The sequence below is a fragment of the Myxocyprinus asiaticus genome, chromosome 15, assembly GCF_019703515.2.
Source record: "Myxocyprinus asiaticus isolate MX2 ecotype Aquarium Trade chromosome 15, UBuf_Myxa_2, whole genome shotgun sequence".
NCBI classification, from domain to species: Eukaryota; Metazoa; Chordata; class Actinopteri; order Cypriniformes; family Catostomidae; genus Myxocyprinus; species Myxocyprinus asiaticus.
This window is the reverse complement of record NC_059358.1, coordinates 22721554-22737736: the sequence shown is the minus strand read 5'-3', so window position 1 is coordinate 22737736 and position 16183 is coordinate 22721554. Positions and strand designations below refer to the sequence as shown.

Here is a 16183-nt window from a genome sequence, read left to right as displayed (position 1 = left end):
CATTTAATTTAGAAACACTGCCATGAGAACATTAACATAAGTTTGCCCATGTTTACATATCAACACCTATTCACTTCACCAACTTGTCAGGGGTGTTGCTACTCATTTCACATGCAAAGTAGTCTGCCAATCATAATAGGTGATTTAAGTAAAGAAGTCTTAAAGGTACAGTAGCCAAAACCAAAGGTCAAGGTTTGGCTGGTTAACAGAGTTATAAGTTACATGACATGTTCAATGATATCCATAACTGAGTGCCTATGAGCAAAAATAGCAGTAAACAGGCCACAAACTCTCAAGAGTTTCAGGTTGCCAACCAAGCAACTGCCATTGAAATGAACGGGTATGTTAATGGCTAGTTCTCTCCAGGTACTTTAGGCCTCCTTGGCAAAAACAGCATGTTTAATTCTAAGAATCAGAGAGTGGGTGGAAAATGACCCTGAAATGAAATGAAAGGAACCCCAAAATGAACCCAAAAATGAATATTCTCTCATTATTCACTTACCCTGATGCCATCCCTGATGTGTATTACTGTCTTTCTTCAACAGAACACAACAGAACTTTTTAGAAGAAGACAGTCAGTTCCTTACAATGCAAGTAAATGGGTGTCAGCACATTGATGGTCCAAAAGTCACATTTAGGCAGCATAAAAGTAATCCATGCGACTCCAGTCGATCAATGAATGTCTTCTGAAGTGAATCGATAGGTTTATGTAAAAACAAGTCAATAATTAAAACGTTTTTAACTTCAAATCGGCACTTCCGTCCAGGGCTCTGATACTGTTTGAAATGGCCAAACTCTCACGTGATGTTCGTTCTTCTGTTGTAAATAAGCGCCTCTTCCAAATTCTCGCGTGAACTCGCAGACACACTTCACGCAACAGCTACACAATATGTCAACTGCTGGCAGGAAGTGTTTTTTATGTATTTATTTATTTTTTATTCCTATTTGGAATGCCCAATTCCCAATGTGCTTTTAAGTCCTCATGGTCGCGTAGTGATTCGCCTCAATCCGGGTGGCGGAGGACGAATCCCAGCTGCCTCCACGCCTGAGACCGTCAACCCGTGCATCTTACCACGTGGCTTGTTGAGCGTGTTGTCACGGAGACATAGCGCTTGTGGAGGCTTCACGCCATCCACCGCGGCATCCACACTCAACTCACTACGCGCCCCACCGAGAACGAACCACATTATAGTGACCACAAGGATTTTACCCCATGTGACTCTACCCTCCCTAGCAACCGGGCCAATTTGGTTGCTTAGGAGACCTGGCTGGAGTCACTCAGCACACACTGGGATTCGAACTAGCGAACTCCAGGGGTGGTAGCCAGCGTCTTTACCCAGTGACTTTATTGTGGTGTGAAGATGATGAAGTGCCTGTGTGCTTAGCTTTTTCAGGTAGTGAGGTAGTCTGAAGGCTGGCATACAGTAAGGTGTTACTGACTTCCATCCTTGGCTCTGTGTGTGTGGGTTTAACTCACTGTTTAGTTGCCAGTTGTAGGTGGGAAGATCAGAAGAAGCTCTGGCATCTTCTCAAGTGTTTGATTGTATGTAACACTTTGTGTGTTTGTGTGTGTTTCAGGTGTGAAGATGAGGAAGTTTGCATACTGTAAGGTGGTTCTGGCCACGTCTCTGGTGTGGGTGATGCTAGACATGTTCATCCTGCTCTACTTCAGTGAGTGCAACAAATGTGATGACAAAAAAGAGAGAGGACTGCCTGGAAGAGACAGTGAGTACACACTCAGAAGATTGTTTTGGTGGAGACCTCCCATTGACTTCTGTTGTTATTAAATTAAGTGATTTATAATTACTACACTACAACTTTCCCACTTTCCCTTTACAGACACATTTGATACATGTAAAGTGGTTTACTCATTTGGACATCACCAATGTCCCTTACAAAAATGATTTACTTATTTTTGGAGAGAAAAATTTCTCGTATTTTGCCTGTGCTGGAACAGTTAGCATCAGCTAGCTTAAAGACTTTTTAAACAAAACTCTAAAGGTTGTGTGATGTGTAAATCTATAGTAAAGTCATAAAATATGACAGTACTTATGTTTTGTCAGTGTACCGTCTGATACTGATCCTAACAGATAGCACTCAAGCAGCCTATTGTTGTTATGCTTAACTCTTTGGGCGAACGCAACTTCAGTTCCCAAGTGTCCATTTAGCGCACTTTGCTAACTCATATTCTAACTTTTGTAGTTACAAAAACTTTTTACATATATATATTTTTTACATATAATTTTCACCCTAAGCTAAGCACCATAATTAAAGCTAAGCAGGGTTGAGCCTGGCCAGTACCTGGATGGGAGACCTCCTGGGGAAAACTAAGGTTGCTGCTGGAAGTGGAATTAGGGAGGCCAGCAGGGGGTGCGGTCTGTGTTGGTCCTAATGCCCCAGTATAGTGATGGGGACACTATACTCTAAAAAAGCACTGTCTTTCGGATGAGATGTTAAACAGAAGTGTATGTGGTCATTAAAAATGCCAGGACACTTCTCGTAAAGAGTAGGGGTATAACCTGGCCAAAATTCCCCCCATTGGCCCTTATCTATCATGGCCTACTAATAATCCCCATCACTGAATTGGCTACATCACTCCACTTTCCTCTCCACCAATAGCTATTGTGTGATGGGCGTTCTGGGGCACAATGGCTGCTGTTGCATCATCCAGGTGGATGGTGCACACTGGTGGTGGTTGAGGTGATTCCACCTATACTATGTAAAGTGCTTTGAGTGCCTAGAAAAGTGCTATATAACTGTAAGAAATTATTATTATACCAATAACTAAGATGGTGGAAAAGGCTGATAACTGAATAATCAGCTGATAGATTTACAGAATGTAAAAAATATTTTTTATTTTCTTACTATGACAGGCACAGACACAGAGGCTACAAAATGAATAAAATCCCAGATGTTGTTTGTTCAACCAAAATCCTAGTAATAATCAGAAAAAAATATGGGATACATGCATAACATGGGAAACACACATAATCTTAAACACACATTTATCTTATTATAAAATGACGGAGACTTGGCTCTGTTACAATGCTGTATATTTAATTATTAAACAAATTAAGCTTTTTATAGCTTAAAGTAAAGGTTACTTAACATATTAAAACAGTCAGGACATTGTTAAAAATAATTAACAGGTAGACTAAGCGAAATTCATGAGAGAAAAAAAAAATGCTCTGAACAGTTGTGCGTATTTCATGATGCGCAGTCGTGCATTAGCCATTGATCTAATATGACAGCTGTTCGGTAAAGAACGTTAACCAATAACAGTTACGATGTAAAAAATAAATACAAAATAGCTAAAGGTTAGAAAAAAATAGACAATAAACCTAATCTATTCTAAACCTGCACACATACATAATAGTTTAACCCTTTAAGCAGTTGGCACCTTGTTGAAAATAGCCTTCTTAATCAGCAGATAAAAAAATGGCATTCTTAGCCTAAACAGTCATTTTCTAGGCTACTTACTCAAAAGCATACATTTTTTCATGAGCAAAATTAACACGTCGACATGGTCCGGTGAAAGACGGGGCTTGACTTACCTGAGGCGGCTATCCTGTGTTTGAAAAAGCCCGCTCGGCGGGAAAATAACTTACAAGCACACAGATTTAAAGAATACTCAAATGTGAAAACATCCGACTTTCAAGCCAATGTTTCGGAAATCTGCTTCCCGCACCACCACCGAAGTGATTTCTGAGTTTTCTTGGGGCATTTTCCTGCACGCACCGCTGAGAGTGGGAAGAAGCACGTGCAGCCTGCGGTGAAATGAAACTTTGTTTCTGCTCCAGAGATCCTCTTTTTATAAGTAATATTTGTATTATTAATTATATTTAAAATGTGAAACATTAACATGACAGTAATTTAAGTGCAGCCTCTGTAAAAATATAAAGCCAAACATAAATGTGTACAAATGTTGAAGTTTAATGGGAAAATATTTGAACCGAATAGTAATTCCAGTGTCGACTAGTAGCATTAGAACCGTTTAGTCCATTAGTCTCATACATCCTTAACAAAAACACAACAAAACAGACTTCTTCCACTGTCTTATCATAACCTGAAACACATTCCAGTATTGAACTGTGTTTGTGTGGGAGAGAAAGAGAGAGTATAGAAATATAATATGAGCTGTATTGACTCCTGAAGGACACAACCACATTCGAGTACTACAGTTTCGCTAAGCCAGTGATGAGCCAATGAAAAAAACAGGAAGAAGATGAAAGAGTATTACAAGATAGATACAGAAAGATAATATGGAGGTGTAGAGTAAAGGACGTGAAGCACATCCTCTCTCATTGCTTTCTTTTGTCACTTATTTGACCCCTGTATGACCCCTGACCTGGACACTTTGGTCTGTATAGAGCATTTGTCTCTGTGTGGCCACTCAAGAGCTGCTTTACCCCCACCATCAACAACAACCCTAAAATAATCTGCTCACCACATCAATAAAACATTTTCTGTTGTGTGTGTGTGTGTGTGTGTGTGGGCGGGTTTGGGTGGTTTACGAGGACATTTTTTTAGGTTACAAACTGGTAATTACAAGGGTATTATACTGTAAATGTGGTTTATGAGGACATTTGTCATGTTCCCATATTCAAATCGCTTAAAAAACGGACTAAATGGGGCCTGGGTAGCTCAGCGAGCATTGACGCTGACTACCACCCCTGGAGTTGCGAGTTCGAATCCAGGGTGTGCTGAGTGACTCCAGCCAGGTCTCCTAAGCAACCAAATTGGCCCGGTTGCAAGGGAGGGTAGAGTCACATGGGGTAACCTCCTTGTGGTTGCGATTAGTGGTTCTCGCTCTCAATGGGGCGTGTGGTAAGTTGTGCGTGGATTGCGGAGAATAGCAAGAGCCTCCACATGCAGAGTCTCCGCGGTGTCATGCACGATGAGCCACGTGATAAGATGCGCGGATTGACAGTCTCAGAAGCGGAGGCAACTGTCCTCCGCTACTCGAATTGAGGTGAGTAACCACGCCACCACGAGGACCTACAAACAGGGTTGGGGAGTAACAAAATACATGTAACGGGATTACGTATTTAAAAACTGTATTCCACTACAGTTACAATTTAAATAATTGGTAATTAGAATACAATTACATTCAACAATTATTTTGATTACTGAAGAGATTTTATTGTCATTTGTTTCATTTAATATTTAGTCCTTTCAGAGGGAAAAATTTATACATATAAATGATGTGATCCAAAGTGCATCTGAACAGCGATGAAACACTTTCTTATGATGTGTTTCTTATGATTCATACGAGCAGACGGAGAAGTAAGTTTAAAGTAAGTTTGGAGCAGAAGAAATAGAAATAAACCTTGTGTAAATTGTCAGCTTTATGCTAAGCTAAAATGCTATTTCTAGCCATTTTAAATGCATGTTACCAGTCACGATCATATTTTTTTATCAAGAAAATTCACGTTGGATCATAATTTCTTTTTTTCTAGTAAGACCTTTGATATTAGGGCAAAAATCATATTCTTGATAATACATTTTGTATTGTTTTCCTGTAAAAATATCTAAAATTCCTTAAAACAAGATCAGTTTGATTGATCTTGTTTTAGAAACAACACTGCATAAGATATTTAGGTTTTTCAGAGAATGTATTTTTAACGTGTGTATTTTGTCTTACTGTACTGGCAGAGTTTTTATAGTCAAAACAAGTGAAAAAATCTACCAGTGCTGAAGAAATAATCCAAAGTATTTAGAATACGTTACTGACCTTGAGTAATCTAACGGAATATGTTACAAATGACATTTTACAGCATGTATTCTGTAATCTGTAGTGGAATACATTTCAAAAGTAACCCTCCCAACCCTGCCTACGAAGTAGTGGGAATTGGTCATTCCAAATTGGGAGAAAAGTAAAAATAAAAAATAAAATAAAATAAAAAATAAAAACATACTAAATGATATTTTTTGAAAATGTATAAATGTAGAAAGTGTTTTGTGAGGGTTAGGTTTAGGGGATAGAATCTATAGTTGGTACAGTATAAAAATCATTATGTCTATGGAGAGTCCTCATAAGGACAGCCGCACCAACATGTGTGTGTGTGTGTGTGTGTGTGTCCATAGCAATGATTACAAGATTTTTGCCCCCAGAATCCCTCAGGAAATTGGTTGGATTTTGCTGAGCAGGGAAACAGGACAAAGTTGCCTTGTAATGCGCTCGGCTTAAACTGCTAAATTATGCCCAGCCGACAAACACACAGCTCACCCATACACACACACAAGCAGCACAGGGATTAAAAACAGGCAGTTTGCCTCTTAGAGCAGGTGTAATCTCTCACACTGTTGCAAATCTGACCTTAATCTCACCAAAGCATGCTTTGAGTTATTAATGATCAAAGCTCAGTGCTTATCTACCCAAACACAATCTACAAACACTATTATAACACAAAAACTCACACTCAGTCACACACATAAACATTCAGACATGAACAATATACAATTGTGCACAAATATCTGGACCACACTTATTTTTTAGTTTTTTTGAACACCCAGTAGATAAGAGTGTGTGTGTGTGTGTGTGTGTGTGTGTGTGTGTGTGTGTGTGTGTTTTGGCGTTTGTGTGTATACTTGGGGACAGAATTGGGGACAAAACCTCCCTTTGGGGACATATGGAAAAACATTTATAAATGAGGTAAACAATGTTTTGTTTTTTAATTACTAAAATGCAAAATGTTTTTGTTTTATGGTTAAAATTAGCTGTGGTTTTGGGTCAGTCCGTATAATTATAATAAGCTTTAAATAAAAACAGTAGAAGTGTGTAACAGTAGCGATTTCTCAGAGGAGGCAGAAGAGGCAGTGCCTCCTCAAAAATTTGGGTGAAACAAATAAAAAACTGTACATAAATAAAATATTATGACATGTGAGCTCAAACAATGTGTGTAGCAGTCATATTTCTAAAGTCACTCTGTCAAACAGCGACACTCCGTGGATAAAGTTTCAGAGGGAGGCAGCATCTCTCAAGCCTCCCTTCAGCTTGTTGCAATGTCAGTGAGCTCCTAAAGCATGGCGTGAATGTGTGGAGGTAACCGCCGAATATAGGCGAAAATATATGTAAGGGGAGACATTGGATCCGATTAGTGCTTATTCGTTCAATACGCTGTCAATCAATAAATGCGATAATCCCTACCTCTCCGCAAATCGCTATGAATGGGAGGAACTGATGTAAGTGGAGAAACTATTTACACAATAACCGACACGGACAACAGCACTTTGTCAGTCTAAATCAAAATAAACATGAAATGACTTGAACCATGAAATGTTGTTCAAGTAAGCCGCTTGAGTGCTTGCTCTTAAAGGTGGCAGCTCCATGGCATCATGAAACCTGTGGTATTTACCAAGGAGCAGATGGCAAATTATCCAAAAATAAGATGAATATAAAAATAATTGGCGAACAGTTGAAATATACAAGAAATGTGCTTGTTGCTGTAATTCTTGTTGGAATGAAGCAATGTAAAAATAATAATTATAGTACAATGCATACAAACTTTGATTTGACTTCATTTCATTTCATTGAATTTTCAAAAAAATTATATTTCATGCTTATTTACAAAGTAAAAAGGCATTTCATATGCCTTACTGTACAGAAATCTGAAATATGGCAATTCACATATATATAATAGTTAATTTTGATTGGCCATATAAGTACATAGCCTATTCAAATTATATGATAATAAACTGATTTGATTTAAGGAAAATTTGTGTTACATATAGGACAACTGCCATTTTTAGTATATTGTTATTTTGTTAATAAGTTGTTGCATTTTTCAAGTATGTGACTTTTTTATATAATATATTTTCACATAGTTATACTTTTATATATATATATATATATATATATATATATATATATATATATATATATATATATATATATATATATATATATAATATGTTGTGATAAATCAGATTTCAGAATGGGTTACTTAAAACTGAAAGCTACCTAAATTTCAACTGGAACAGAAATAGGAATTTCAAAAGTCCACTACATGCTACTGGTGTATGGTATGCCTTCATTTAGATACTTAAGTAATGTGTGATAATTTGCTCTTTGAACACTGAACTCAGGGCACATATGTTTAAGAGAGAGCTAAGAGGATGCCCTCAAGATGGGGGGAAGAGTCTTTAACATATGTGTTTGTGTTGCAGCTGTGGTTCAAAGGCATCATGACGGGCCAGGGGAGATGGGAAAGCCAGTGGTTATTTCTAAAGACCACCAGGAGAAGATGAAGGAAATGTTTAAGATAAACCAGTTTAACCTGATGGCCAGTGAGATGATCGCTCTCAACCGATCTTTACCGGATGTCCGGCTTGAGGGGTGAGTGTGTGTGTCTTAACTTCAGGGAACAAAATTAACTTTTTTGCCCCCAGCCACAGTGGCTGGTGAATGTCCAATTTTATCAACCACTTCGATTTTTTTATCCCCTAACACTACCCCTAAACCTAACCCTTACAAAAAACTTTCTGTATTTTTACATTTTCAAACAAACATCATTTAGTATGTTTTTTTAAGCGATTTGAATTATGGGGACACTAGAAATGTCCTCATAAACTACATTTATGGCATAATACCCTTGTAATTTCCAGTTTGTAACCTAAAAAAATTTCCTTGTAACAACCCCCCCATTTCTCTGTCTTTATGTCTTCATACATTTTTGTATTATACAGTGGATCCGGAAAGTGTTCACAGCGCTTCATTTTTTCCACATTTTGTTATGTTACAGCCTTATTCCAAAATGGATTAAATTCATCATTTTCCTCAAAATTCTACAAACAATACCCCATAATGACAACATGAAAGAAGTTTGTTTGATATCTTTGCAAATTTATTAAAAATAAAAAACGAAAAAAAAAAAAAAATCACATGTACATAAGTATTCACAGCCTTTGCTCAATACTTTGTTGAAGCGCCTTTGGCACCAATTACAGCCTCAAGTCTTTTTGAGTATGATGCTACAAGCTTGGCACACCTATTTTTGGGCAGTTTCTCCCATTCTTCTTTGCAGGACCTCTCAAGCTCCATCAGGTTGGATGGGGAGCGTCGGTACACAGCCATTTTCAGATCTCTCCAGAGGTGTTCAATCTGGTTCAAGTCTGGGCTCTGGCTGGGCCACTCAAGGACATTCACAGAGTTGTCCCGCAGCCACACCTTTGTTATCTTGGCTGTGTGCTTAGGGTCGTTGTCCTGTTGGAAGATGAACCTTTGCCCCAGTCTGAGGTCCAGAGCGCTCTGGAGCAGGTTTTCATCAAGGATGTCTCTGTACATTGCTGCATTCATCTTTCCCTCGATCCTGACTAGTCTCCCAGTTCCTGCTGCTGAAAAACATCCCCACAGCATGATGCTGCCACCACCATGCTTCACTGTAGGGATGTTATTGGCCAGGTGATGAGCGGTGCCTGGTTTCCTCCAGACATGACACATGCCATTCAGGCCAAAGAGTTCAATCTTTGTTTCATCAGACAGAGAATTACCATAAAGGCCTGATTGGTGCTGCAGAAATGGTTGTTCTTCTGGAAGGTTCTCCTCTCTCCACAGAGAAACGCTGGCGCTCTGTCAGAGTGACCATCGGATTCTTGGTCATCTCCTTGACTAAGGCCCTTCTTCCCCGATCGCTCAGTTTGGCCGGGCGGCCAGCTCTAGGAAGAGTCCTAGTGGTTCCAAACTTCCATTTATGGATGATGGAGGCCACTGTGCTCACTGGGACCTTCAATGCTGCAGAAATTGTTCTGTACCCTTCCCCAGATCTGTGCCTTGATACAATCCTGTCTCGGAGGTCTACAGACAATTCCTTGGACTTCATGGCTTGGTTTGTGCTCTGACATGCACTGTTAACTGTGGGACTTTAAATAGACAGGTGTGTGCCTTTCCAAATCATGTCCAATCAACTGAATTTACCACAGGTGGACTCCAATCAAGTTGTAGAAACATCTCAAGGATGATCAGTGGAAACAGGATGTACCTGAGCTCAATTTTGCGTGTCATGGCAAAGGCTGTGAATACTTATGTACATGTGATTTTTTTTTTTTAATACATTTGCAAAGATTTCAAACAAACTTCTTTCACGTTGTCATTATGGGGTATTGTTTGTAGAATTTTGAGGAAAATAATGAATTGAATCCATTTTGGAATAAGGCTGTAACATAACAAAATGTGGAAAAAGTGAAGCGCTGTGAATACTTTCCGGATGCACCGTATAACAAAAAACTAAAACTGCCAGTTATTTACAAGGCATATAGCACAAAAACACTTTTTTTTTATCCTCTTTTCTCCCAATTTGGAATGCCCAGTTCCCACTACTTAGTAGGTCCTCGTGTTGGCGTGGTTACTCACCTCAATCCAGGTGGTGGAGGACAAGTCTCAGTTGCCTCTGCTTCTGAGACAGTCAGTCCGCGCTTCTTATCACGTGGCTCATTGTGCATGACACTGCGGAGACTCCACATGTGGAGGCTCATGCTACTCTTTGCGATCCACGCACAACTTACCACGCGCCCCATTGAGAGCGAGAACCACTTATTCCGACCACAAGGAGGTTACCCCATGTGACTCTACCCTCCCTAGCAATCGGGCCAATTTGGTTGCTTAGGAGGCCTGGCTGGAGTCACTCAGCACACCCTGGATTCGAACTCATGACTCCAGGGGTGGTAGTCAGCATCAGTACTCGCTGAGCTCCCCAGGCCCCCCACAAAAACACTTTTTAAGCAAAAAAGAAAAAGAAAAATATTAAACAATTATAAAACAATACATATATTGTTCAAAATGATGACAAAGAGCATTTGGCCACTTTCTGGTCGTCAAACTTTGTGGAACATGCCCTTAGTTAATGTGTTGAGCTTGAACCACACCTGTGGTTACTCTGCTAGGAGACCTGTGTGTGAACTTGAAGGCAACTGACATTTTATATCCACTAAAATCACCTTGGAGCCAGTTTCTTAAAAGAAAAGTGGTTAGGAAAGTTAAGTTAGTTCTGAGAAAAGGTGTAACATCATTTGTTTGCAGATGCACTTGTTTTTTTATATATATTCTTGTCCAAAAGTGTCCAAATACTTTTTGGGGACCAGTGTACAATGTCAATGTAAATTGTCTTGTTCTGTTTATTTTATTATTTCATGTTTTCTAATTCTACAGACAAATAAACTCAGTAAAAAAAATAAACGCCCCTTTTTCAGGACACTGTATTTTAAAGAAAATTTTGTAAAAATACAAATAACTTTACAGATCTTTATTGTAAAGGGTTTAAACAATGTTTTCCATGCTTGATCAATGAACCATAAACAATTAATGAACATTCACCTGTGGAACGGTCGTTAAGACACTAACAGCTTACAGACGGAAGGCAATTAAGGTCACAGTTATAAAAACTTAGGACACTAAAGAGAACTTTCTACTGACTCTGAAGAACATTAAAAGAAAGATGCCCAGGGTCCCTGCTCATCTGCGTGAATGTGCCTTAGGCATGCTGCATGGAGGCATGAGGACTGCAGATGTTGCCAGGGCAATAAATTGCAATGTCTGTACTGTGAGACGCCTAAGACAGCCCTACAGGGAGACAGGAAGGACAGCTGATCGTCCTCGCCGTGGCATACCACATGTAACAACACCTGCACAGGATCGGTACATCCGAATATCACACCTGCGGGACAGGTACAGGATAGCCACAACAACTGCCCGAGTTACACTAGGAACGCACAATCCCTCCATCAGTGCTCAGACTGTCCACAATAGGCTGAGAGCGGCTGGACTGAGATTTCCTGCAAGACAGGAATGTTAGTGTTCTGCCATGGCCAGTGAAGAGCCCGGATCTCAATCCCATTGAACACATCTGGGACCTGTTGGATCGGAGGGTGAGGGCTAGGGCCATTCCCCCCAGAAATGTCCAGGAACTTGCAAGTGCCATGGTGGAAGTGTGGGGTAACATCTCACAGCAAGAACTGGCAAATCTGGTGCAGTCCATGAAGAGGGGATGCACTGCAGTACTTAATGCAGCTGGTGGCCACACCAGATACTGACTGTTACTTTTGATTTTGACCCCCCTTTGTTCAGGGACACATTATTCCACTTCTGTTAGTCACATGTCTGTGAAACTTGTTCAGTTTATGTCCATACAAATATTTACACAAGTTTGCTGAAAATAAAAGCAGCTGAAAGTGAGAGGATGTTTCTTTTTTGCTGAGTTTACTTTGAAATGTTATTTTTGCTTTTGCTGAGCTGTGAGGAGAGATGTTTGACTTTGACTCTCTGGTGCACCATGGTGTGTGTGTGTGCCGGCTGAATGTGTGTGGCAGGGAGCGAAATGTAAACATTGATCCGTGAAATGTGTTTTTTTTACCCCTCAGATTAATTACTGAAGAGGTATTTTTTTCCTCAGCTGTGTTTAAAGCTAACCAATAGAATCAACATTTTCAATTAAAAGATAAGAGTGTGTCAGTTACAGAGTCACAGTCATGACCTAACTACACACGCACTCTCATACAAACATACTCACACAGCGCCTGGGCCAGAACACTTTCCCCTTGACAAGAATGTGATCTTATAGCTATGAATATACATTCTCTGTAAAACACTAGATACTGTTTACTTTTATAATGGGGGGGGGGGGGGGGTTGTTTATGCACAAGACATTCCCAACATTTTGTGTTCTTGTTTCACTGTATTTACGTACATCAGTAAATACTCAGTTGTACAAATTAACTGCATGTACTTAATGTGTAATTATTTTGTGGAGCTCCTTATAATTGCAAGCATCATTATTACTTTTGCTCATACATAAGATTAGGGATTTGAACAAACCACTTACCTGAAGTATTAAACTTCAGACTGAAACTCATCCCATACTGTTTGTGCTCAAATTATGTAGCTTGTTGTGGAGAGGTGTGCTTTTACTTTTCTAAGCAATCAGACTAACAATTTTTGTCTGGCGGACAATAAAATGTGAAAAAATCTCATGGATTTACACTAAAGGAAGGACCCGCACCATATTTAGGCACCAGAATATAAATGGGACTTGGGGGTGGAAGTTCTTTTGTCTTGAGACAGTAAGTGAACACCTTAGCAACCAACTAGGAACACTTGAATCCACCCAGAACATCCTATCAACTGCATAGCAACACTCTAAAAACCACTCTGAATACCTTAGCAATCACATAGCAACACCTTAGCAACCACCTACAACCCCAAGTATCATGAGGGCAAGTTTTGCCCACTCACATTGTTTTTCAGAAAATGTTTTAGTTGTTTATGTAGTATTACTATTTTATTAATGTAATGTTACACTGGCTCTGTGAAGAATAAAGTGTAACCCAAACTACTTCCAACAATTTCAATAGGACAAATTTGTAACATTCGCTGAGACTTTTCACAGAAAAAGAGGTTCCTAAAGGGGTTCTTCTTAAGTGTTCTCCTATAATCTCAAACATCCACCTGTAATGTTGGGGCAGGATGAAGACAAGATGATGATTTGAAGAACCCAAGTGCAGTATTACTCTAAGTGAAAAATTATAAATCCAAAAACGTGAATCCAATGTGAAAACAAAACAGAATATAAACCAGACTCTAAACTAAACTTGATTAGACTAACAACATGAACAATGACACAACGTTACACCAACAATACTCGACCATAGACAAGAGAACATGAGGGATATAAATACATAGACAGGGGTAACATGACAACCAATGGGAAAACAGAACTAATAACAAGATAACTAGTCAATGAAACAAAAACCAATGATAAAACAGAACTGATAACAAGATAACAAGACTCATAAACATAAACCAATGAAAAGACAGGACTAATAAACATGGTAACATCATGGTTACTTGTGTAACCTCCGTTCCCTGATGGAGGGAACGAGACGTTGTATTGATGTAGTGACACTAGGGGTCACTCTTAGGAGCCCGAGACACCTCTGGTCTTTGATAAAAGGCCAATAAAAATGCCACTCCCCCAGACATATGGGTATAAAAGGAGCTGGTATGCAACCACTCATTCAGGTTTTATGCTGAGGATCCGAGACAAGGTCCGGCCATTTCAGCGGGTAGTTCAGCATTGTGGCAGGAGGGACACAACGTCTCGTTCCCTCCATCAGGGTACGGAGGTTACACAAGTAACCATGACATTCCCTATCTGTCAGGAAGGGTCTGTGTCGGGGAAGGATCGAGACATGGAAGTACGTGTCCTTCAGGTCTACCGCCACGAACCAATCTTGATGCCGGACGCTCACCAGAATGCATTTTTGCATCAGCATCTTGAACGGGAGTCTGTGTAAAGCCCGGTTCAGTACTCGCAGATCCAAGATTGGCCGCAACCCACCACCTTTTTTTGGTATGATGAAGTAGGGGCTGTAAAACCCCTTCTTCATCTCGGCCGGAGGGACAGGTTCTATCGCACCCTTCCATAGGAGGGAAGCGATCTCCGCGTGCAAGGTAGCAGAGTTTTCGTCCTTCACCAAGGTGAAGTGGATACAGCTGAACCTGGGCGGATGCCTGGCGAACTGAATCGCATAGCCGAGTCGGATGGTCCAGACCAACCATCGCGACGGATTGGAAAGCGCAAGCCACGTGTCCAAGTTCCGCGCAAGGGGGACCAAAGGGACAACGTCGTCGGACGTACCGGCAGGTGGGGCCTTGCGGCGGGGCGGAGCTCAAGGTGCCACACCATGTCATGGCCGTGCTGAATCTAGGGACATCGAAGCACTTACCTGGCTCCTTGTGACCACCCCCGGAACAGCCTGGGACGGGGGAGGAAGAGGTCTGTCCTCGTGACCCATGGAGACTGTCACATCGGGGGCAGATTTGTGCCACAGCTGGGCGCTCAGGGGCAGGAGACCGCCGCTGGAGCGCCAAACCTGCCAAATAGAGTGGTGGACGGTGGTCGTGATGACGGCTGTGCACACCGGATACGTGACCCAGGGAACAAGGAAACCGCTCTTGTTGAGCTCTTGAGTACTGCAGCCACTTGGGCATGCAGCGCAATTAAATACAAAGGTAACAAAAAGATTCTCCTCCCGGCCTTCGACCGGGGGATGGAGAGGTCTGCTTTCCAGCTCCAGAGCAGCGGGTTTCGCTGTCTCAAGGGCACTTTGAAGCCTTTCACGGGTTCTTGGCGGCTGCGAGACGGGTGGCGTCTGCTTCCTGCGGTGGGCTCCATGCTGGGACCGGGCCGAAGGGGCGGGCTGCAGCGGAGCCGGTGCAGTCACCGCAGGGGGACGCCCTTGGCGACGAGCAGATGGGGTGCGGGATCCTGAGCCGCACCGGGGCAGGATATGCCGGATAGCCTCCGTCTACTGCTCCACCATCGAGAACTGCTGGGCAAAGTCCTTGACGGTGTCGCCGAATAGGTCAGCCTGGGAGATGGGGGCAGCAAGGAACCGTGTCCTGTCGGCCTCACCCATCTCGACCAGGTTGAGCCAAAGGTGGCGCTCCTGGACCACTAATGTGGACATCGTCCACCCGAGAGACCGCGCCGTGACCTCCGTCACTCGGAGAGCGAGGTCGGTCACCGAGCGCAGTCCCTGCATCAATCCCGGGGCGGAACTACCCTCGTGCAGTTCCTTTAACGCCTTGGCGCACTTGCAGGAGAGCCATGGCGTGCAGGGCAGAGGCAGCTTGTCCAGCGGCACCGTAGGCCTTGGCCGTCAGAGACGACGTAAACCTACAGGCCTTGGACGGGTGCTTTGGGCACCCACGCCAGGTGGTGGCGCTCTGCGGGCATAGGTGCACTGCGAGTGCCTTTATCCACCGGGGATTGCCGAATAGCCCTTGGCCGCCCCACCATCGAAGGTAGTGAGGGCAGGGAAGCTGAAAAGATCGGGACCGGGCAGTAAAAAAGTGCCTCCCACGACCTTGTCAGCTCTTCATGCACTTCCGGGGAGAAAGGAACTGTGGCGGGGCGTGGCTTTGAGTGGCGCCGTGAGCCCAGGAACCAATCATCGAGCCGTGAGGGTTCAGGGAAGAGTGGAGGGTTCCACTCTAGCTGATGCTCGCGGCTGCCTGGGAAAGCATGTCGTCATCTCCACGTCAGCCTGTGACTGGGCAATCGTCCCCGAAGGGAGGAGCCCAGCTGAGGCTTCCGCATCCGACTGGACGAGCCCGCTCTCCGATGCTGCGCTCAAGAGCTCATCACTTTCACGGGCTCCGAATAAGAGGTCGAACTCACCGTGAGAC

At 42.1% G+C, this 16183-nt stretch overlaps 1 protein-coding gene across 5 annotated transcripts in view; it reads left to right on the top strand.

Annotated features, from left to right (window-relative positions):
* LOC127452871 (polypeptide N-acetylgalactosaminyltransferase 1-like) overlaps positions 1-16183 on the top strand; it is a 157898-nt gene that overhangs the window by 89751 nt on the left and 51964 nt on the right. For all 5 annotated transcript variants that reach the window (XR_007899322.1, XM_051718696.1, XM_051718694.1 and 2 more), the window contains 2 exons: positions 1579-1725; positions 8170-8338. Coding sequence is in view for 4 of the 5 variants with exons in the window: in XM_051718696.1 (XP_051574656.1) it covers positions 1587-1725; positions 8170-8338 (308 nt within the window). In the remaining variant the exon portion in view is untranslated. The remainder of the gene's footprint in view (positions 1-1578; positions 1726-8169; positions 8339-16183) is intronic.